The sequence below is a fragment of the Felis catus genome, chromosome B3 (genome assembly GCF_018350175.1).
Source record: "Felis catus isolate Fca126 chromosome B3, F.catus_Fca126_mat1.0, whole genome shotgun sequence".
In the NCBI taxonomy this organism is placed as follows: Eukaryota; Metazoa; Chordata; class Mammalia; order Carnivora; family Felidae; genus Felis; species Felis catus.
In genome coordinates, this window is record NC_058373.1 from 45680147 (window position 1) to 45704143 (window position 23997).

Genomic DNA, 23997 nt, shown 5'->3' on the forward strand with positions numbered 1-23997 from the left:
TATTGTTGGGAGAGAGAACAATCAGGAAAGCATGTGCACACAGGCTGTCAGAGCAGAGCCCTACGTGGGACTCTAACTCACAAACCATGAGATCATGACCCAAATGGAAATCAAGAGTAGGACACTTAACCAACTGAGCCACCCAGGCACCCTGAAAAGAAAAAATATTTTAAATTGAAGCTTGTTCAAGATAAAGGAAGATGACTGAAATTAAGTCCAGGCCTTAGAACTGCTATCTAGAACTACTATTTGTGAAGAAAAATATTCATTCACATGGGAATAAAATGGGTCATTTCAAGAGTTTAAAAAGAATGATGTACTCTGTGATGGCAAATCACAGGATAAATACAAGTTAGGTGATCCAAACTTTTTCCATCCAAGCCCCTGGGATCAGATCAGAATCTGGAAACATTAACTAGGCAACAGAAATTAATTTTACAGTAGCTTATTAGTATTTTAGAAGATATACTACCATTGATAATATATTAGCTACCATTTATTCAGTTTACTATTTTCATTCAACAAGTATTTATTGAGAGTCTATTATAATGTGGCCACTGTTGTAGGCACTGGGATCAGCAGCCATGAGCAGGATATAGAAACTCTTTGCTTTCATGAAAATTAGATGCAAATGAGGACAAACAAGGCACAAGTAGACAATCATGATAATTTTAGAGAGAAATTTGTGCTATTAAGAAAATAAAACAAAGAGGAAAAGCTGACCATCAGTGGGCTCCTAAGAAGCTAAAGACCTGAAATATGAGAAGGAAGAAGCCACCAGTCAGCCACAGCACACAGTGCTAAAGGAAGAGCATTCCTAGCAGAGGAAACAATAAAAGAAAGATCATGTGGCAGGAAGAGGCCTAACAAACAACAGAAAGAAGGGGAGGGGAGGAAAGAAAGATGGTACACAAGATGGTTCAGAGACGGTCAAGGGCCAGATCAGGTAAGGTCTGTTAAGGAACCACGTGCCATGCTTTTATTTCATTTTATCCTCACTAAAAACTATTATCTCAAAGGAACTAAGGATTATAGAAAGTTAGGCAACTTGCTCAAAGTCTAACACACACATCTGGATCTTAATTCTGACAGAAGTTGCTGGTTTTGGTCTTTCACATTTTAAAAATTAAATATATAGTTATGCACGCTTTCATATGTTCACTCATGACTCTGGTTCCAATGACATTATTTTTATATAAGATTATGTTACTCAGCCACAATTTCTTCTATTTTCCTTGGAGATTTTTGGAACTTAGCCTCCACAGTGGGAGAATGCTAAAGGTCTATTAAAATGGAATAACTGAGGGGTGCCTGGGTGGCTCAGTCAATTAAGCATCTGACTTTGGCTCAGGTCATGATCTCGAGGTTCATGAGTTCAAGCCCCACGTTGGGCTCTGTGCTGACAACTCAGAGCCTGGAGCCTGCCTCTGATTCTGTGTCTCTCCCTCTCTCTCTGCCCCTCCCCCATTCATACTCTGTCTCCTCTCTCTCTCTAAAATAAATAAAACATTTAAAAATTAAAAAAAAAAAAAAGGGGGCGCCTGGGTGGCTCAGTCGGTTAAGCGGCCGACTTCAGTTCAGGTCATGATCTCACAATCCGTGAGCTTGAGCCCCGCGTCAGGCTCTGTGCTGACAGCTCAGAGCCTGGAGCCTGTTTCGGATTCTGTGTCTCCCTCTCTCTGACCCTCCCCTGTTCATGCTCTGTCTCTGCCTGTCTCAAAAATAAATAAAACGTTAAAAAAAAATTAAAAAAAAAAAAAAAAAAAGACCTCAAATGGAGAATAAGGATACAGGCAAATCAGAGGAATGGCAGGCAGGAAGGTGGTTATGAAAATAAGATGGTTAGGGGCACCTGGGTGGCTCAGTCGGTTAAGCATCTGACTTTGGCTCAGGTCATGATCTCGAGGTTCATGAGTTCAAGCCCCATATCGGGCTCTGTGCTGACAGCTGAGAACCTGGAGCCTGCTTCAGATTCTGTGACTCCCTCTCTCTCTGCCCTTCCCTGGCTTGCACACCCTCTCTCTCCCTCACTCTCTCTCTCGCCCTCGAAAGTAAATAAACATTAAAAATTAAAAAAAAAAAAAAAAGATGGTTAGCTATTGGTTTTTTTAACAACCAAAATTCTCTACATATTCTCTCAGATTTATAGAGGTAAAGCAGTCTGTGTTTGACCTATTCCTCCTCTTTTCATTTTATTATGACCAAAAAACTTTTTTTTTTTTTTAATGTTTATTCTTGAGACAGAGAGAAACAGAGCATGAATGGGGGAGGGTCAGAGAGAGAGGGAGACACAGAATCTGAAGCAGGCTCCAGGCTCTGAGCTGTCAGCACAGAGCCCGACGCGGGGCTCGAACTCATGGACCGTGAGATCATGACCTGAGCCGAAGTCGGACGCTTAACCGGCTGAGCCACCCGGGCGCCCCCCAAAAAATTTTTTAAGTATAGTTGACAATGTAACATTAGTTGCAGGCGTACAGCAAAGTGATTCAATCTCTCTGTGTTATGCTATGTTCACCACAAGATGCTGCCATCTGTCATATGATGCTATATAATACCATTGACTATATTCCCTATTCTGTACCTTTTATTCCTATGACTTACTCATTCTATAACTGGAAGCCTGTATCTCCCACTCCCCTTCACCCATTTTGTCCATCCCCACCTCTCCCCTCTGGCAACCACCAGTTTGTTCTCTTTACTTATAGGCCTGATTCTGCTTTTTCTTTATTCATTTGTTTTATTTTTTAGATTCTACATATAAGTGAAATCATATGGTATTTGTCTTTCTTTGACTTATTTCACTTAGCATAACATCCTCTAGATCAATCCGTGTTGTCACAAGTGGCAAAATCTCATCCCTTTTTTATGGCTGTATAAGATTCCATAAAATGGCCATTTTTATCTGGTACTATATACAGTTCTTTAAAGAAATGTGATTTCACAGAAAATACAATCAAATCTGTGACACTCTGCAGATGTTCTGTAATAAAAGTATTATATCACATGATTTTCTTCACTTGATGACTACTTTCTATTAAAGAACACAGTTGTTAAAGTAGACTTAGACTTTGTAAAATGAACCTATTTACATGTGTACTTTTTCACATATTTAAACATGATTCCACCACTAAGAGTTGAGAAGAGCCAATTTCCGTATCAACAATGTAACTTGCTGCTGGTATTTATCAAAAACAAAAGTTCACATTTTGTTTAAACATGGTAAATTATACATGTAGCTTTCTCTCAAATTTCCTTGCAATCCCCACTAAATGAAAAAATATTTTAATTCACCAAAAAAGAAAAGGAGCTAACAACAAGAAAGAGCAACAAAATCTTATCTGACAACAACTCCCAAAAGAGAACAGGAAAAAAAAAAAAAATGACTAAGATGTCATGAAAACTAACACAAAAATATTTCTTAAAACTGAAGGACATAAGCCCTTGCTACCTCCATCCTCAGAAATCACCATTCTCCTCATCCACTCCACTCCAGTCACAACAGCTTCTTGGCTTTTCCTTGAGCAGGCCAAGTATGCTATGCTATTTAATCTGCCCGAAATGCTTGTCCCCCAGATAGCCACAAGGATCTCACTTGTTTCCTTTCAGTCTGTGCTAAAAATGTTTCCTTGTCCTTGAGACCATCCCCGATCATCTTACATTTAAAAAGTTAACCTCACTCCTGTCTTCTTTTACCAGCTCAGTTATTGCCATAATCACCATATGTAAAATTTACTTGTTTTCCCAATAGAGCCTAGTCTTTGTTTTCACCATTATTATGTGCCCCAAAGCTTAGAACACAGAGTTGGTATTATAATAAATACGTGTTGAGTTATTACTTAAAATAACCTAAAGTTGTGACACAACTATATCAAAAGAAAGGGTGAAGAAAGAAGTGTGGATTTCTTTTCCATAAGAAGATAACTGGCACAGCAAGGCTCAAACATTCTGACTTGTGAACCCCTTTAGACTCTTAAAAATAATTGAGAATCTCCCAAAACTTTAAATTCTAGGTTATATTTAATACAATATTAGAAAATAAAATTAATGCTTAAAAATTTATTTTTTAAAAACAGCAATAGTAAGTCTATTACATGCTAATATTAAGTAACATCTTATCTCTTCAAAAAAATTAAAGAGTAGTACTATTACACATTTGTGCTGATCTCTTTAATGTCTGACTTAATAGAAGAAACTTGGATTCTTAAATCTGCTTCTGTATCCTATCTAATAAGAAATCCAGGGGCGCCTGGGTGGCGCAGTCGGTTAAGCGTCCAACTTCAGCCAGGTCACGATCTCGCGGTCCGTGAGTTCGAGCCCCGCATCAGGCTCTGGGCTGATGGCTCGGAGCCTGGAGCCTGTTTCCGATTCTGTGTCTCCCTCTCTCTCTACCCCTCCCCCGTTCATGCTCTGTCTCTCTCTGTCCCAAAAATAAATAAAAACGTTGAAAAAAAAAAAAAAAAGAAATCCAGCTTTTGGGCGCCTGGGTGGCTCAGTCGGCTGAGCGTCTGACTTCAGCTCAGGTCATGATCTCATGGTCCATGAGTTTGAGCCCCGCGTTGGGCTCTGTGCTGACAGCTCAGAGCCTGAAGCCTGCTTTGGATTCTGTGTCTCCCTCTCTCTGCCCCTCCCCCACTCACCCTCCTCTCTGTCTCTCTATCTCTCTCTCAGAAATAAATATAAACATAAAAAAAAAAAAAAAAGAAACCCAGCTTCACACAAATATGTACTTAAAAGAGAAGAATATCTTGGGGCACCTGGGTGGCTCAGTAGGTTAACCATCTGACTCTTGATTTTGGCTCGGGTCATGATCTAGAAATTCATGGGTTTGAGCCCCACATCAGGCTCCACAGCTAGCAGCACAGAGCTTGCTTAGGATGCTCTCTCTCTCTGCCTCTCTCTCTGCCCCCCACCACCCTGCTCGCACTCTTTCAAAATAAATAAACTTTAAAAAAAAAAAAAAGAGTATCTTTAATAACTTTGTCAGATAAGTGTATACACTATTCTTTGATATTAACCCAAAACAAAACTTAGTAATTATAATTTTGTAAAGGTTACTTGTAATGTTGAATCTGATAACTTATCAATGAAACTTATCATTTCATTAAATATCTATTGATTTATCTTGCACTTAAATAGATCTTTCACACATACATGATTTTGTAATATCATGCACAGGTCATTAGAAAAGTTGGTCCACAAAGTTATGCATATCTTCCAAACACTGACACATTTCATTATATAATAGTCATTTTATACACATTTTGTTAATATCACCATCCATTTCATCAAAAAGGTCCTAAGAAGCTGCCAAACTCATAGTGGCAGATATGCATTCCAAAATTCTAATTTTTGTTTGAAAGCCTTAATTTTATCTTGGCAATAATTTCTGTCAGTTGTTTTCCCTCACTTCATTTATTTTTGAGAAAACATACACAAATACCCAAGTTTAAGTAACTACAGTTTTCATTCTTTCAAGTAAAAATACAGTTCCATTAAAAAAAAGCAACTAAGTTTGCTAGTTCATCCTGCAACTCAATCACACAAGTACTTTTCTTCAAGACAAGCATAATTTGGGATGAAGCAAAAGTGCCTTACAACATTCTCATTTTATCACATGAAATATTAAAAAGAAAAAAAAATATTAAAAAGACATGTACTCAAGGGTCAAGATTAATAAAACAGGTTTTACTGCTTTATAAAGAACTTTGTTAAAAGAAACTGGTTTTATTTTTGTTTTTTTCATGGTTTTCATTCTTAAATGAAACTGGCTTTGTAAATGTGTAGTAATGAAAAATATGATGACTATTAGTACAGTTTTAGCCACGGTCTTAATACGCACTGCAGGGCCAGCAGTTTTGCCCATCACTGTTTGTACTATCAGTGCAAATGCCAACATAGTTAAGTAGTGAAGAAGAACTTACTATTATCAAATAGTTTCATTCAACCCAGTCAATTTGCTGAAACACTTGCAGACCTCCCCACAAGAGGCCATACTGCTGTGCTGTATACATATAAAATAGTAAGAGGAGATAGATCTTCAGGGAAAAGAAGAGGGATGGCAAGAAAATTTATTTTTCTGTGTATACCCTTCGTATCTTATGAATTTGGTACCCTGTGTACTGCTTTTATCTTTAAAACTTAAATATATTTTTTAAAAGACAACAAAATCACTGACATCAAAAGTAATTAAGCAGATATGTAAGCATACTATAAGAAATATGATAGTAATACCAGAAAAAAAAAAAAACAAAAAACCTCTTAGGAGTTCGACTTCAGCTCGGGTAATGATCTCACAGTGTGTGGATTTGGACCCACTGTGCTGACAGCTCAGAGCCTGGCGCCTGCTTTGGATTCTGTGTCTTCCTCTCTCTGCCCCTCCCCCACTCACGCTCTGACTCTCTCTCAAAAATAAACAAACATTAAAAAAATTTTTAAACCATGTACATATATTAATTGCCTCAAAAATTAACTGGTTAAAAACCATTCAAATTATTGTCTGGTATCTTGGTGGCTGCTCCTGCTTGGGGCCATCCCTCACCTAAGGCAGGAAGATGGTGGCTGCAAAGAAGACAAAAAAAGTCACTGGAGTCAATTACCTCTAGTCTCCAACTACTTACGAAAAGTGGAAGTATGTACTGGGGTACAAGCAGCTGAACATGATCGGACATGGCAAAGCAAAACTGATGATCCTCGCCAACAACTGCCCAGCCTTGAGGAAATCTGAAATAGATTATTACACCATGTTTGGCCAAAACTGGTGTCTATCACTAGAGTGGCAATAACACTGAACTGGGCACAGCATGTGGGAAATACTACAAAGTATGCACACTGGCTATCATTGACCCAGGTGATTCTGGTATCATTAGAAGCATGCCAGAACAGACTGATGAACAGCAAATCACACAAAATTTTCCTTAAATAAAACTGGCCAGAGCTTGTTTTAAAAAACAAAAAAGCCCAAAATACTGTCTGGAAAAATACTTACAAATCAGGGTTAAAAAATAAATAAATAAAGGAAATACCCACACACAGGTGAGAAAATGGCTGTGAGACATACCTTGTAACAATATCCAGAAAAATGTCCATGTATTTCCACTCATATTTGAAACATTATTCTATATTATAATTAAAAATCTCATTTAAAAAGCTAGTTAAGGGGCGCCTGGGTGGCTCAGTCGGTTCAGCGTCTGACTTCGGTCATGATCTCGTGGTCTGAGTTTGAGCCCCACGTTGGGCTCTGTGCTAACAGTTCAGAGTCTGGTGCCTGCTTCAGATTCTGTGTCTCCCTCTCTCTCTGCCCCTCCCCGGCTCATGCTCCGTCTCTCTCTCTCTCTCAAAAATAAATAAACATTAAAAAAATAATAATAAATAAATAAATAAAATAAAAGGCTAGTTAAAAAGCAACAATTTCCTTCAGACTAGAATGTCTGATGACTTAGTTAAAAACAATGAGGTATGCACACCTTGTCATTTTTAATTTTTTTTTTTTAATGCTTATTTATTCTTCAAGAGAGAGGATGAGCAGGGAAGAGGCAGAGAGAGGGAGACACAGAATCCGAAGCAGGCCCGAGAAGCTGCCAGCACAGAGCCCGACACAGGGCTCGAACCCACGAACTGCAAGATCATGACCTGAGCCGAAGTCTGATGCCCAACCAACTGAGCCACCCAGGCACCCCTACACCTTGTCATTTTTAACAGTTAAGTGATTAAACCCTCAACATATGAAATGTAACACAAAGTAAAATAATATTTTTTTTCTATTTCATTTGATCATAACTAAGATCAAATCAGAACTTATTTATTTTAAAAAATAGAAAAATAGGGGCGCCTGGGTGGCGCAGTCGGTTAAGCGTCCGACTTCAGCCAGGTCACGATCTTGCGGTCCGGGAGTTCCAGCCCCGCGTCAGGCTCTGGGCTGATGGCTCGGAGCCTGGAGCCTGTTTCCGATTCTGTGTCTCCCTCTCTCTCTGCCCCTCCCCCGTTCATGTTCTGTCTCTCTCTGTCCCAAAAATAAATAAAAGTTGAAAAAAAAAATTTTTAATAAAAAAATAAATAAATAATAGAAAAATAATAGTGTTTTATGGCAAATATAATAAATTACTACATTTATTTACTTCATAAATAAAATCTTCATAGAAATATAAACCCACTATCAACATCTAAGTTTAGGTTTCTCAGAGGATGTCCTGATCCAGGAAATAAGAGATTATTTCTATATATAAACAGAAAACTCAAGGATGCCTGGGTGGCTCAATGGGTTGAGTGTCTGACTTCAGCTCGGGTCATGATCTTGTGGTCTGTGAGTTCGAGCCCTGCATCAGGCTCTATGCTGACAGCTCAGAGCCTGGAGCCTGCTTTGGATTCTGTGTCTCCCTCTCTCTCTGCCCCTCCCCCACTCATGCTCTGTTTCTCTCTCTCTCTCTCTCTCTCTCTCTCTCTCTCTCTGTCTCTCTCTCAAAAATAAATAAATGTTAAAGAAAAAATTAAACAGAAAACTCAAAAGCAAATTGGACTCCCCACTAAAAAGAACCAGGGCTCCTTAGAGATTCCAAGACTGAGACAGGAAAGATATAAGATGAGCTTGAACTTCTTGTTGTGCCAGAGAGAAAGGAAATACAGTATTCATAAAAAATTATGTACGTCAAAAAACACAGGAGCCAGGGTGGAGAGGCTCTCACTGGACAAACGTGGGATAATTTGAGCATCAAAATATGTAAAGGCAGTAATGGATTTATAATCCATTGAATAAAACACGAAGTAGATAGGTTCATATTGATAATAGATAAAAGAGTGCTTCTTCCATACAACAGCCTATTGATTAGAGATGGTAGAGTTTGAAATAAGCATTCTGCAACCATCAAGGTAAAGATCAACAGAGGCAAGAATCATCAATGGATGTTTACATAATGTCATTATCATCCCTAACAAAATTAACATAATTCCTTAATATCTAATATCCTTGATATATGATATCCATTCACATTCATATTTCCCCCAAAGTGTTCCAAAAAGGACTTCCTACAATTGATTTGAGTGAGGATTTAAACAAGGTCAACACATTACATTTGGTTGCTACACATAAAATATTTTTAACATCGTCTGTCAGCAATTATGGAAAAGCCTAACACACAAACCAAACAACTTACACTTCTAGATTCTCCAGAATCAAACACAATCCAATGCCTCTGTTCCCTTTATCTGCAAGATTCCTCAAAATTATCAGTATGGCTGATTCTTTTCAGTAAATGATCACAACTCATCACCTCTAAAAAGAAGTTAGGCCCTCCCTAACCACTCAATCCACAGTACAGCTCCACTTCCACTCATTCTTCATTACATGGTCTTATTTTCTTCATGGCACTCACCACTACCTCAAACTATTCTGTTTATTATGTTTCCCACAATAGAATGACAACTCCCTGAAGGCAAAGTGCCTTCCTCACTGGAGACTAAAAACAATACTGAGAACATGAGACATTCAATAAATACATACTGAGTAAGTAATAACTCAGTACCCTTATTTAAAATGTAAGCTCAATTTAGTATTTGTTTTTAAACATCTGTAGCTCACTCCACATGTAATGATATGAATTGAATACCTGTAGAAACCTGGGTCAGCTGTTACCAAGAATCGGTGGGATCAGGAAAGAAAGAACAGAGGTGTAAGGCATTCAAACGCAATTCTGGACTTTAACTGAACGATTACAGGTTTCTGAAAGAAAAATTATTCAGGATGATTTAAAGAGCATTACCAGAAATAGAACAAATTTCATCTCTTAGTATCATAGGAGAGCTATTAAATCATATATAATATCTACAACGGGAGAGAAGTATTATCTAGAACAACAAACATGGCTGCCTCCTGGGTTTTTTTCTTTTTTTTTTTTCTCACCTAATATAAACATGAAGGAATTTAACTCTCAGTATAGCACTTCTTTCTAGGAATTGAATCATAATGAATACACCAATAAGTACCAAAAACACCTAACTAAAAATATGAATCATTAAATTGGGACCTAGAGAAACCTCGAAAGCCACCCCACACTTCTCATTTAACAATTGAAAGAGATCAGAAGCCAAGGATGGTTATCAATAAAGTCACCTATCTAATGAATAGCAAGCAAAGCTAGATCTAAAATCCAGATCTCCTATCTCCAGCCTTATACTCTTTCATAAGATAATGTCACCCATAGAATGCTAATGTCAAGTTACTAACATACTTTAATTACTATCATTTTTAATGTTGTCACTTTTTTTCTTCCTATTGAAGTCCTAGCTCACAGAGGGAAAAGTTAAAACAAGACACATATAACTATGCTCTAAGTAAATAAAGCATGTTACAGAAACCCCTCTTTGGCAAAATAATAAAATGTCTAAAAAATTTAATTGGCATGACTCAAGAGTTTTTAATCCCACTTTAAATTTTAAAATGAAAACAACGGGGCACCTGCCTGGCTCAGTTGGTGGAGCATGGGACTCTTTACCTGGGTGTTCTAAGTTCAAGCCCCACACTGGGTGTAGCAATTACTTAAAAAATAAGTAAAGAGCCACATATATAAGATACACCATCCCTGTGAACAAGGAGAGAGTCTCCACTCCTCCCAGTTTTTCTTAAAATATTGTTCAGACGAATTCACAAACATCGTCACCAGCTTTTAGAATACTACTCTGAATCTTAGATGGTAAACAAATGAGCAGGGGAAAAATGTCATGTGTCCAAGGTTAATGAGAAGAAACGGACAAAAGTAAAATAATTCAAGGCTTTAAAAAAAATTAAGGATTGTTTTCAGAGTAAGAGGGCCTCTTTCTCATCCCGTTTTATCTCACAAACACAACCAAAGACTACTGTTTAGTATGAAAAGCAACAGTTTATATTGACATGAAAATATTTACTAAAAAACATATAGTAACAAACCATCAAAATGTAGATCTTCACCATAATAAAGCGGAGTAAAAATAGTATTACAGAACTTCCACGTAATATCGAAATCACATTCTAACGTTTGAAAGCAAACACACACACACACACACACACACACACACACACACACACACACACAAAATGGGAAAACAAATGGGACCTCAGCTTATATTTTCCCCAGGCTGTTCTTTTCGACTGAAGAGGTCCCTAATACAAGAAAATTAAACATAAAAATAACAAGTAAAATAAAGTTTGTATTAAGTCGGGTTCAAAAGCTCAAACAACTATAAAATGAAGTCTATGTCAGCTGGCACCTGACCACTCCAGAGAGTTCTAAATTCATACTGCACATAAATCAAGAAACAGGAAAGCACACAATACAATGGAGTCACCTCACAGTACGAACATGAACAAATTAAATGAATACCCTATATACTTCCTGGTATTTTTAAGCACTAAAACTTGGGACTTGCGTTAAGAAGTATCTGTAAAGATCTATTATAGCCTATTTAAAAGCTATGGTGACAAACCTCTATTTCTACAGTACAGAACAGATATTTCCACTACAGCCTTGCCACTGCCTCTGACAAATTACCTAAGGACAATAATAAAATATACAGCTTCTTTTCTAATGACCAAACCAACTCTACACAAAAATCTGACGCGTCTGTATTTCTGCTGTTACGCGGACGTTTCCTTGATCACATAAGACGGCAACTCCCTAACCGTCAGGGCTGACTTAGCGCCCTCCAACACCCCCGGTGCGGGTTACCTTCATCACTCCATTGTCAAATCGCACTCCCACGCCTCAGTCCTCAGTCCCCTTCCTAGACTCTAGGGAGAGTCCAAAGAGGAAAAGAAATCCCCTCACCCACACTCCCTTACTGTGGGGTGTGGGTGTGTCTGTAGACGAATGCTTTGCTCAAACACAATTAATTCTCCTGCGAACACCCAGACCCTAAGTCACTATGGAGCCAGCAATAACCGGCCGGTCGCCGACCCCAGCCTTCCGCGGCCGCAGCCCTTCCTCTTTCTCCCCTCCAGGCCGGCCCCTCCCCCGTTGCGCGCACGCGCGGCCTCCAATCGATCCCCTCCCCCCTAGCCCCCTCACCTTAATCATTAGCTACCCTTTTCCCAGAGTCCGGGAATCACTGGCCCAGGAAGGAAGACAGCAGATGGAAGAGGGGAAGAGGATGCGTCGAGAGCCAGTGATCTGGGCTTTCAGATCTCGGCCTAATAGGCCCCTATAGTCAAGAGCTGCGTCTGTCACCGCCACCAAACAGTACGAGCGGCAGCGCCTGGTTCGGCCCAGTTCACCCGGCCTGGGTTCAGAACGCCTGATTTGATCCCACAAGAACTCCTTCCCTGAAGCTGCGGGCGTTTCTGTGCTGCGCAGACCGAACACCTCGCCACCGTCGCCGCCACTGCTGCTGTTCTCCTGCCGCCGCCGCTGCCGCCGCCTAACCAATCCCTCCTCTACCGAGCGAGCACGACACTCAGGGTCTTTACGACAGTTCGGAAAGTGAGGGAGCAGTAGTCTTCACGCCTCCATTAGTATCTGTTTCTGCGCTTGCTCAGATTCATGTTTCTCAATGTCCCGCCCCCTCTTCCTCAGCCCTCCCCCTTTGTACTTGCTTTACGAAGTCTGTTAGCGAAGCCTAACGATTTCATGAAGCTCGTTATTTTATTTTCCTTGGTGATTGTATTCTACAATTAAGCAAAATACTATTTATGGGCTAATTTTTTTCGTAACTGAAAAGTACAATTAACCACAGAACTATTGACTACATTTACAGTACATTTAAACGAAAACACGGTTTACTGTCACACACAAAAAATGAGACCCAAATCATACTCGCTAATGACATAAAGATCATAGCACCCCGATCTTAGGGTGAATTTGCTTCCAGAATCACATCAAAAGTGGTAACATATCCTGGGAACTGACTGTACAATCACCTACGCCTTCTTAATTATTTTATGAAAATCAGTAGATAGCAATTGCTTCATTACGTGCATTAGGAGGATGTACGGAAGGAGAATATAGGCTTTAGAATCAGTCAGTCAGACTTCCTTTCAAATCCTGATGATGCCAATTAACAGCATTCGGATTCATTATACCTTTATAAATCTTTCCAAAAAAAGAAAAGAAAAGAAAGAAAACGTTAGTTACACTTCAATTTAAAAAGAAAATAAAAGGGCATCTTAAGCAAAAAATAAATAAATAAATAAAATTGTTTCTTTACAAAAAGAACATTATTTACCTCAAAGGGTTATTGTGAGATTAAATAAGACAGTTCATATAATGTTGTGAACATTATTTACCAATTAAGTGTTCAATAAACATTAATTCCCTCCCTTTGTTATCAACCTTTCTCAATATGTTTTCTTTTATTCACTTGTGTTCTCCAGACTGTTGTGTGAAGGAAATATATTAAAATAATAATAATAGTGGCACCTGGGTGACTCAGTCAGTTAAGTACCCAACTTCAGATCAGGTCATGATCTCAAGGTCCCTGGGTTCCAGCCCCACATCGGACTCTCTGTGCAAAGAACCCACTTCAGATCCTCTCTCTCTCTCTCTCTCTCTCTGCCCCTCCACTCATGCTCTCTCCGTCTCTCAAAAATAAATATTTTAAAAAAGAAAAAAAGAAAAGAAAAGATCACAGGTTTTGTGGGAAAACTGGAAGAGCATTGGCAGTCCTCCTATTTTCTTGCTCTAAACATAAAATTTTACCTGGACTATCTTATCTATTGCCATGATTTCAATTGCTGTTGACTCATGACTTCTCAAAATCATGTACTTCCAGAACGATATTTCCAGACCTAACCTTTTTTTCAAGCTCTTGACCTGTGCTCTTCAAGGAAGTAGACACTGGCCCCATGTAGCTATTGAGCACTTGAAATGTGGTGAGTATGAATTGAAAAGCACATTAAGTGAAAAATATACATCCAATTCAAAGATACAATACAAAAAATTGTAAAAATCTCAATAATTTTAATATTCATCACATGTTGAAATAATATCTTGGTTAGATTGGGGTAAATCAGTGTTTCTCAAGCAGGGATGATTTTGTCGTCCCCTCCCCGCCCCCCCCCCCCCCCCCCGGGGATATTTAGCAATATCTGGAGACATTTTCGGTGTTCACAACTTGGGGAAGGATGGCTACTGACCTCTACTAACAAGAGGCCAGGGATGCTGCTAAACGTCTTACAATACACAGGACAACCCTCCACAACAAAGAATTTTCTGGCCAAAAATGTCAATAGTACAGTTGAGAAATCCTGGGGCTAAATAAAATATACCACTAAAGTTCATTTCACCTGTTTCTTTTACTTTTTAAATATAACTACTATAAAATTTAAAATTACATCTGTAGCTCACATTATACTTCTGTTGGACAGTGTGGACTGATCTAGACCCGTATGGCTATTTTACTGGATATGTAATTTCCACTTTAATGTCCCACAGGTATCCCTAACACATCATGTTCAAAATAAATAAAAATAAATAAATGTAGGTATACTGTATTTACACTATAACATGGAAGGAACAGGGTGGTGTAGTAGTGCTCTGAGAACACAAAGATGGAACACCATAGTCAAACCAAGAGGAAGTGATGTGTAAACTAAAGTTAGCGACATAAATGAAGACAATCAAATGAAGCAAATAGAACATTCCAGGCAGAAAAGATCAGCACACTAAGGTACAGAAACAGCAAGAAGCAAATTCTCTAATAGGATCTACTGAATGTGTTGTGCAGAGAAACTATTGAGAGATAAGGGAAGAAAAGTAGATAGAAACAGATTAAGTAAGGTTATTTTTGCTAGCATGAGGAATTTGAACTATTTTATACTTAAAACTATGGTAAGCCATTAAAGGAAATCAACCGGAGGAGTAATAATCAGATTGACTATCAGAGATATCATTATATATTCAGAGTAGGGGCTGGATTGGAAAGGGACAAAAATAGAGAGGCGAAGACCAGTTGAACTGGCAAGCAAAAAGTGACGAGGGTGGTGGAAATGAGAATGAGAAGGAAGAGACAGATACAAGAAGAGTAAACAACTGGAGTGAAGGAGAAGGAGAATCTCAGAAGCTTCCAAATTTACAGTAAGCGGTTGGGTGGAAGTGCCATTCAGGAAAAAGAATGGCAAAACCCAACTTTGGGGTATGGAAATTTTGATTGGGGTGGGATGAGAAAGGAGGTTGAGGAAATAATTACTTCTTTATTGGGCAAGTTGAGTTTGAGGTGTCTAATATTTAGCCAAAGTGTAGATTCCAGTAAGCTGTTGGATATGTGGGTTTGGAGCTCAGGAAAAGTCTGGGCTGAAGACAGAGTTTTGATAGGAATTAGCTTGTAATTTTGATGAGGTCACCCAGAATATCAGTGAAAAGAGACAGATATCTGGGGAAAGGTGGTATTTTAAGAGTGGAAGAATGAAGAAGAGTCACAGAAAAATAAGGGTGGGCCAGAACAAAAGCAAAGAAAGAAAAACCCAAACAAATAGGTGGCAGGCCAAGTGAGAAAAAGAGTTTCAATGATGAAGTGGGTGATCAAAGATATGAAATGTCCATTAGTTTGGCAATAAGGAGATCTGTAAACAAGAGTAATCTCAGTAACTGTCATACATTTTAGAACAGAGGTTCTCAACAGGGTTGACTGTGACCCCCAGGGATTGACAATGTCCAAAGATATTTTTTTGTTGTCACAACGGGCAAGATGCTGGTGATATCTAATGTCTACAGGTCAGGGACATTGCTAACCATTCTATAATGCACAAGACAGCCCCTAAAACAAAGAATTATCTGGCCCAAAATGCCATAATGATCCAGTTGATAAGTCCTGGCTTAGAATGCACTGAACATTGTACATAGACAAGGACCAGTACTTTTTCATGAAAATGGTAAACTGGAAAAAGAAAGATAGACCTATATTTAGCAGGATATGGAGTCAAGAAAGGGAAGGCTTGAATCCTATCAGTAGGCTCAGGGGAGGAGAGTGGCAGAAAAAGAGAAATGAAAGATAATGGAAATATAGGGATGCTCAAAGGAGACAGAGGAAATGGGATTTAAAGCTCAGATAGAAGAATTAGCCTTGGATAGAAGGGATATTCCTTTCATTGAAACAAGTGAGGAGAGGGAGGAAAGGATTGCACAAATGAACTAAATTTGTTAGCTTCAGGGGACAAGTCCAGGGCTTGCTCATTGAATGACCTTGATGTCTCTGTGAAATTCTAAGTAAGGTCATCTACTAAGGCAGCAGTTTTGGAAATGGCTGGGTGGAGAGTAATTAGGAGACAGAGATAAAAAATCAGAATAGTCATTAACATGATGGCAGGGCAGACAGTAGGTAGACAACAAATCAAAGGCAGGAAGCCCAGAACAGATAGGGGGACAGGGGTATGACTGAGAGGTCAGGTGCCAGGGAAGTTGTATTTAGGGGAATAATGGTAGATTATAGATTATAGAATTGGGAGAGATCCCTCACCTGAATTACATACAGTTTCCTGATTTCTGTGCTTCTGCTCCCACCACAATTATCCCACCACTCCCAGTGCAACCTTCAACCACTCTCGGAGTATGGTAGAAACTGATTGAGACACTAAGTTGCTTAAAATCCTTCAAGGACCTTCCATCACCTACACAATAAAGTCACAAGTCCTTGGCTTGTCAAATCAAGCTCTTCCAAATCCAGATTCCCCAGAGCCATTTCACACCACCCATTCCCACCATCCTATTGCCTGCCCCAGCTTAGACTTTGGTGAACTTCTCAAACTACTTGTAGTTCTCCAGAAAAAAATATAGTGTTCCAGTAGTATCTCCCTGCCTTGGCACCTACTATTCCTTCTGTCTTAAAATATCCTCCCTCTTTCCTCCATATCCTTCATCCCTGCTTTATCTGCTTAGCAAACTCTTATCCATTCCTCAAAGCCCTCCTCCATGAAACATTCCCTTTCCTTGCTCCCTTGTTCTTACAACAGAGCTAATAATCACTCCTGCTTTTGCACTCTCTTCAATCTTTGCATATACTTCTATTAGAAGTATATTTACATATACCTGTCTTCCCACCCCCCCCCAAAAAAAAACTAAGAATAAAACAAATCATGTCCTCCCTTCAGTAGAAAAATACTGCTCATTAAATATTTACTGAATTTACAGAATAAGGAGATGCGGCTCTCGTCTCTATTTTTGCCACTAAGAAGCTAGAAATCCTTAATCTTAATCAAATCACTTGAAGCCTTCCAAAAATTAATTTTACTCTCCTGTGTAAAGATCACAGCTACCCAGCATATAGTCCAAACCAAATTCCGCTTGCGTGAAACTGTAGCAAAATAAAATTTACCAAATTAGCCTGCATATATGGGCCAGCAGTATCTAACTATCTAGTAGGCAGGAGTTTGAGAAGCTTGCTTTGAACACAAAAATACTGAGCTGAATTAATGGGTCACTTGCAATAAATGGGAAAAAGGAACAATTTCTACAAATTACCAAAGTCAGAGGGAAAGACTGGTATGCCCACCAACCATCGCATACTTCACAATTACAGAAAGTCTGCAAATGAGAGTAACTGAGTATGTGGTCAGCTTTGAGAGCTCTTCGGAAGAAAACGATGTTTGGAGATTAAATGTAATGAGTTAGGGAGACCTTGGGAACTTGCTGAATATAATTATTTCAATAAATATATTTCCTCAGATGAAAAGGTTTGGGAAGAATTAAAAGGACCTAAGAGATGCACTAGTCAGAATATTTAGCGATTCACAACATTTTACTTTCCAATTAATGTACAAGGATATCACTGAAACTTGAAACAGAAAAGAAAGTGTTACAGATTTTACAACACTGCTGATTTAGTTGAGGCAGTACAGGACCTCCTTAAAACTTTATACATAGGGCTGCCTAGGTGGCTCAGCCAGTTTGGTGTCCGACTCCTGATTTTCAGCTCAGGACATGATCCCACAGGCTCAGGATGAAGCCCTGCAACAGGCTCTGTGATGAGCATGGAAACTTCTTGGGATTCTCTCTCTCTCTCTCTCTCTCTCTCTCTCTCTCTCTCTCTCTCTCTCTCACTCCCTCTGCCTTTCTCCCCCCACCCCTTGTGCGCGCACTCTCTCTCTCAAATAAAAACAAATGATTTAAAACTTTGTATATAAATTTTGATTTTAGATTATAAAACACAGACTGTTTAAAGATTATAAATCTTTATTACACATACAGAGGAAGTAAAACAGAGAAACAAAGAGAAAATCTTTAGACACAGAACTTCTTTCCCATTACTAACCTACTTTAAAGTCATTTTTTAATCTAATGAAACTATTTTGAAATATAGACTAAAAAATTGAGGAGTTGGGGTGCCTGAGTGGCTCAGTCAGTTAAGCGTCCAGCTTCAGCTCAGGTCATGATCTCACAGTTTGTGATTTCGAGCCCCACATCAGCTCTCTGCTGACAGCTAGGAGCCTGGAGCCTGCTTTGAATTCTGTGTCTCCCTCACTCTCTACCCCTCCCCCACTCATGCACGCGTGTGTGCTCTCTCTCTCTCTCAAAAATAAATATTTTAAAAAGTTAAAAAAAAAAAAGAAAATTTGAGGAGTTATTTGGTGGAAGGATAACCTCAAAAGAGTACAATTTTGGTGACTATTTGTAATTTTTAAAGTTTCTCTGACTGCTTTTGGAATGCAGCCTTTAAGACACATTTGAATTACGAAGCACTAATACTATCCATGTGGCTCAGTTTCTGAAAAAGTGAGGCAACAAATTATGGACTAAGAGGGAGGCATAGAATGCCTGAAATTTTGTAGAAATTTCAAGTATCCTGAAATAGTTCTGGATATCTGGCCTAATTCTGGCCAGAAGTTTGAGGCCATCTAGTTCTGTGAAAGTATATTTTCAAATAAAACTATAGGAAAATGAAAGAGAAAGGCACCACCCATCATGGTCATATAGGCCTAGAAACACAACTGAGGTGTCTGAATTGATTGCCAACTGTTCTCAGAACTAGTTTCGTCTGCTAATCCCTAGTATTTATATACTCTTTGTCAAATTGGTCATAAGTTTACCACTGAAGTTTCACATTAATTTAACACTTTTTGGAATGTTTTTGCAATGCTGTTTTTAAAATCCATAATTTCTGGGGGTGCCTGGGTGGCTCAGTGGTTCGAGCATCTGACTCTTGATTTCATCTCAGGCTGTGAGTTCGAGCCCTGCACCTGGCTCTGGGCTGATGGTGCAGAGCCTACTTAAGATTTTTTCTCCCTCTCTCTCTGACCCTCCTGCATGCTCTCTCTCTCTCTCTATTTCAAAATAAATAAATAAACTTAAAAAAAATAAAATCCATAATTTTTGAAGAACTCACTCCTGTTAGCATTAAAAAATTCACAAGTTTCTGATCATTAAGTTAGGCTACATAATCTCCAATGTCAGAGCTCTAACATTTCACAGTTTGCTTGTAAGATTTATACAAACCCTGCAAATATTACAATTTCAAGTATGATTTACACACTGGCAAATTATTTGCAAATTCAGAACAAGAAGTAAAAATGTTTTATTTACTTGCTTGCTACTCACAGATCACATAAAGTTTTCTCCAAACATCAAATGTTTCCCCAAACCATACTGCAATTCTTTAATTGTCTAACGTGTACCTTGAATATAATTGTGGGCTATAGGATTACAAACAGAGACTGTGATTTTTTAGTTTTTAGATAATACAGTACATTTGAAATATATAACATATAATGGGGGACTATTCAGAAGTATATAGAAGAAAAAAGAAGAGAAATAAACGAAACTGCCCATGTCATGAAAAGAGATTTTAAAAGTATTTTACACCTTGAATATGAATGACTATAGTATTCAGTGCTTCTGGTAAGATTTTAACTATTTTCACATTTTATAAAGCATAAGTCATTATTACACTACTGTTTCAGAACATTGGAAAGATTATTTAGAGATTTTAGTTTAATATCTTATTTTGAAATTTGCTCAAATTTTTTAAGTTTTGAAAATATGAACGGGTCAAAGTTGACAAAGAGCAAACTCTGAAATCTCATTTATTTGGATTATAAGGATAAATAAAATCATTCTACTCTGAAACCTTCAGTCTTTTAGGATTGAGTTAAACTAGGAAAGAGTGCCACCTGCTGAATAAAAACTACTTAAACATGTCAACATTGTTTTTCAGACCATCTAAAGTTCTAGCATTTTTTTCTCAAAGATGTACATTTAAGATGATCTTCAAACAGGGGTGCCTGGGTAGGTCAATCAGTTAAGCATCTGACCTTTGATTTCAGCTCTGGTCATGATCTCACAGCTTGTGAGATCTAGCCCAGCATGGAGCACTGCGCTGACAGCATGGAGCCTGCTTGGGATTCTCTCTCCTCTCTCTCTCTCCTCTCTCTCTCTCTTTCTTTCTCTCTCTCTCTCTCAGTCCCTCCCCTGCTTGTGCTCTCTTGGTCTCACTCTCACACTCTGAAAAATAAATAAACATTTTTAAAAAGATGATCTTCAAACAGAAAATCTTCCTTAAAAAATCATTCAACTAAATGTTCTCTCGCAGTAAAAGATAATAGACTGGCCATATGTGTCTACTATCCCCAACATCATCCTGAGAAATTATAAAGGAATCAAAAAACATACAAACTCAGGCACCTGGGTGGCTCAGTCAGTTGGGCTGATGACTCTTGATTTCCACTCAGGTCATGATCTCATGGTTTGTGGGTCTGGACCCACACTGGGCTCCGCACTCACAGTGCAGAGCCTGCTTCAGATCCTCTGGCTCCCTCTCTCTTCCCCTCTCCTACACACACACACACACACACACACACACACACACACACACACACAATGTTAAAAAAAAAAGTACACCCCCCCCCAAAAAAAAAAGAAAATGGGAGCAGATTGTTAGCAAGTGAGTTATTCCTCCCAAACATCTGGAAGATAGAAATCAGATAGAGAACTAGTAACTGGTATAGCAGAGTGGAAAAATCTATACCACAAAACACTACTAGAAGGGCTACACCAATGAGGGAGCTGATATTCTTACAGAATACACCAGAGGCTAGATATATGGGCCCAAAACAAGGGAGGCTGAGAAACAAAATGGAGAAATGAAAGAGAGAGAGAGAGAGAGAGAGAGAGAGAGAGAGAGAGAGAGAGAGAGAGAGAGAGATATGGATGCCTGGCTGGCTCAGTTGGTAGAGCATGTGACTCTTGATGTTGGGGTTGTGAGTTAAAGACCGACGTTGGATGTAGAGATTACTTCAAAATAAAAGAAAGAGATTAATTTTAAGTGTACATGTAGCATGGTCAAAAGTCTCTACGCCTCTGTTAACCATGTAAAAAAATATATGGCATCTAGGCTTTGAAGTTAAAAAATAAGGATGGCAATCCTGAAAAGAAAGAGATTGAACTAGTTGAGGAGAACTAGAGCAGCTGGTATAAAAACCTATACTAAATACTTCTAGGCCGTACCTGCCCATACCTGCACAGCAGAGGCATCACCTTTTTGCACAGACTTTGCATTAGTTTTGCTATACTACATCATTTAAAAATATTTATTGACAAACCAAGATATGCCAGATATTTGAGGGAAAAACTGTAACATAAAAGAGACTAAGATGAACATTTAAAAAAATGACTATAGAGAGTAGGCATAATATAACAAATCAGTGGGAAAATATTTGAAACCTCTAATATCTTCAGAAATTAAAAATGATATTGCATCCTTATGAGAGGAAAGGGATGTTACAAAAAAGCAAGAAAGAATGCTTAGAGATTAAAATGATGGTTTCTGAAACTAAAATTCAATAGAAAAGTTGAAGGATAAAGGCAAGGAAAAGAAACATGAGAGACAAGGTAAGAGTTCTAGAGACCCAATCCTAGAAGTAAAATATCTAATACGAGTTCCAGGAAGGGAGAACAAAGAATATAGAGAAAAGAAATTACAAAAGAAAATAAATACCCAGAACTGAAGATGAGTTATAAAATTCCAAAATCATTTATTCATTCATCTCTTGATGGATACTCAGATTGTTTTCACCTTTTAGCTACCGTGGATAACATTGTTATAAACATTCATGTACAAGTAGCTTTTTGAGTCCCTGTTTTCGATTCTTTGGGGTATATCCAAAAGTGGAATTGTTGGGTCATATGGTAATTATAAGATTAGCTCTTTGAAATGCCATCAAACTTTTCCATAGTGGGTGGCTGGTGAATTGTACATTCAGCAATATATGAGAGTTTTTGTTTCTCCATATCCTTGCCAACACTTGTTAACCAGTCTTTTTGATTATAGCCATCCTAGTGAGTAGAAAGTGGCAACTTAGTGTGGTTACACTCTGTTTCATTCCCTTAGTGGTTACCTTAGAAATTATTGTTACCTTTATACCCGCCTGGGAAGAATCCATAAGGGTTGAACAACATTTACCACATACACCCCCAGACACATGCACACACATCACTTATGCTATTTTTTGTCATGTATTACAACTGTATCATTTAAATGCCACAGACATTATTATTTTTTCACACTGCTTATTTTCACAATGTGATTTAGACTCATCATCACAATTATCATTTCCTTTGGTCTCCATTGCTTTCTGCACCTTATCTTTCATGCAAGATTTCCTTCTGCATGACAAACAACTTCTAGAACATTCTTTAATGCTTATCTTCTATGGGCAAATCTTTTACTTTCCTTGGAAATTTATTAATTTTGCTTTCATTACTGAAGTATTTCTAGCATGATAATTTTCTCACAGTACCGTGAAGATAACATTTCACTGTCTTTTGAAGCTCTTGTCATTGAGATATCAGTGGTGAGTTTAACTTCAGCTTCTTCAAAGCTAATTCATCTTTTTTTCTGGCTATTTCAACATTTTCCTCTTTGTCTTGATTTATTAAAGTTTCATTGTTACATGCTTAAGTGAGGATTTATTTTTATATATTCTGCTTGGGCTCTGTAAGGCATCTTGAATTAGTGGATTATCAGCAATCATGTCTTCAAAGGATTGCATCAGATCCATTTCTTCTCCTTTTCTTCTGGGACTCCAATTAAATACGTTAGATCCTCTCACTGCGTGTGATATGTTGCTTGTCTTTTATATTGTTTTATTTATTTTCTAACTGCTCCCAGCTTCATTCTTGATAGTTTATTCTGTAATTTATTCTAGTCACCTAATTCTCTCTTAGATTGTGACTAATATACTAAACCATTTAAAAAAATTTTGTATTTCATTTTCATTTCTGGAATTTTGATTTCCTTCCACATCTGCTATGTCACTTTTTTATAGTTTAAAACTCCTTACTAAGATTTTCAAGCTTGATTTTTGTCAATAATCATAGTTGTTTTCCAAATTCTGTGCCCGATAATTAAATTTTCTGGAGTCCTTGTGAATTGTTTTCTTCTGTTTGGTTTTGCTGCTGATTTTAACTCATGGTCCCTTGTCTCTTTGTGTGCTTCTTTGTCTTGTGTGTGTGTGTGTTGGGGGGGGGGTGCTTCTTCATCTTTAAATGTGTTCAGGACATTGTGCTTGAAATTCTACTTACAGAAATCATCTGAGGCCTCTTATGTCTATGTACTATGTTGTTATGTTTATGCATGATATAAACTCTACTTTGGAAAACAAAATTAACTTTTAATATTTCATACAGAAGAAAACTAAGAGCAGAAATCAATGAAATGGGGGAAAAAACAGACAACTTAGAAGAAATGGGTAAATTCCTAGACACATGCACTGACCCAAACTGAATCATAAAATAAGAAATATGAACTTACCAATTACTAGAAAGTATATAGAATCAATAAAACAAAACCTTTCAACAAACAAAATCCAGGACCAGACAGCTTCACAGGTGAAGTCTACCAAATTTCAAAGAACAAGTAATACCAATTCTTCTCCAACTCTTTCAAAAGTAGAAGACGAAGGAACTCTTCCAAATTCATTTTATGAGGCCAGCATCACCCTGATACCAAAACCAGACAAGGACACCACAAGAAAAGAAAATATAGGCCAATATCTTTGGTGAACATAGAAGCAACAACATTCAATTAAATATCAGCAAATCAAATTCAACA

At 38.1% G+C, this 23997-nt stretch overlaps 1 protein-coding gene across 9 annotated transcripts in view; it reads right to left on the reverse strand.

Annotated features, from left to right (window-relative positions):
• Window positions 1–23997, reverse strand: part of RNF111 (ring finger protein 111) — a 132004-nt gene that overhangs the window by 89145 nt on the left and 18862 nt on the right. For 2 of the 9 annotated variants that reach the window (XM_019832343.2, XM_045059246.1), the window contains exons 1-3: window positions 12033–12421; window positions 9600–9712; window positions 6618–6720 (exon numbers count right to left, since the gene is read on the reverse strand). The exons of 1 other annotated variant lie outside the window; for it this stretch is intronic. In XM_019832343.2, the coding sequence (XP_019687902.2) occupies window positions 6618–6658 (41 nt within the window). In that variant the 5' untranslated portion in view covers window positions 6659–6720; window positions 9600–9712; window positions 12033–12421. Of the gene's footprint in view, window positions 1–6617; window positions 6721–9599; window positions 9713–11693; window positions 11924–12032; window positions 12422–23997 lie in introns of those variants that run through there. 6 more of the 9 variants (XM_019832345.2, XM_019832344.2, XM_045059248.1 and 3 more) reach the window with 5 other exon arrangements.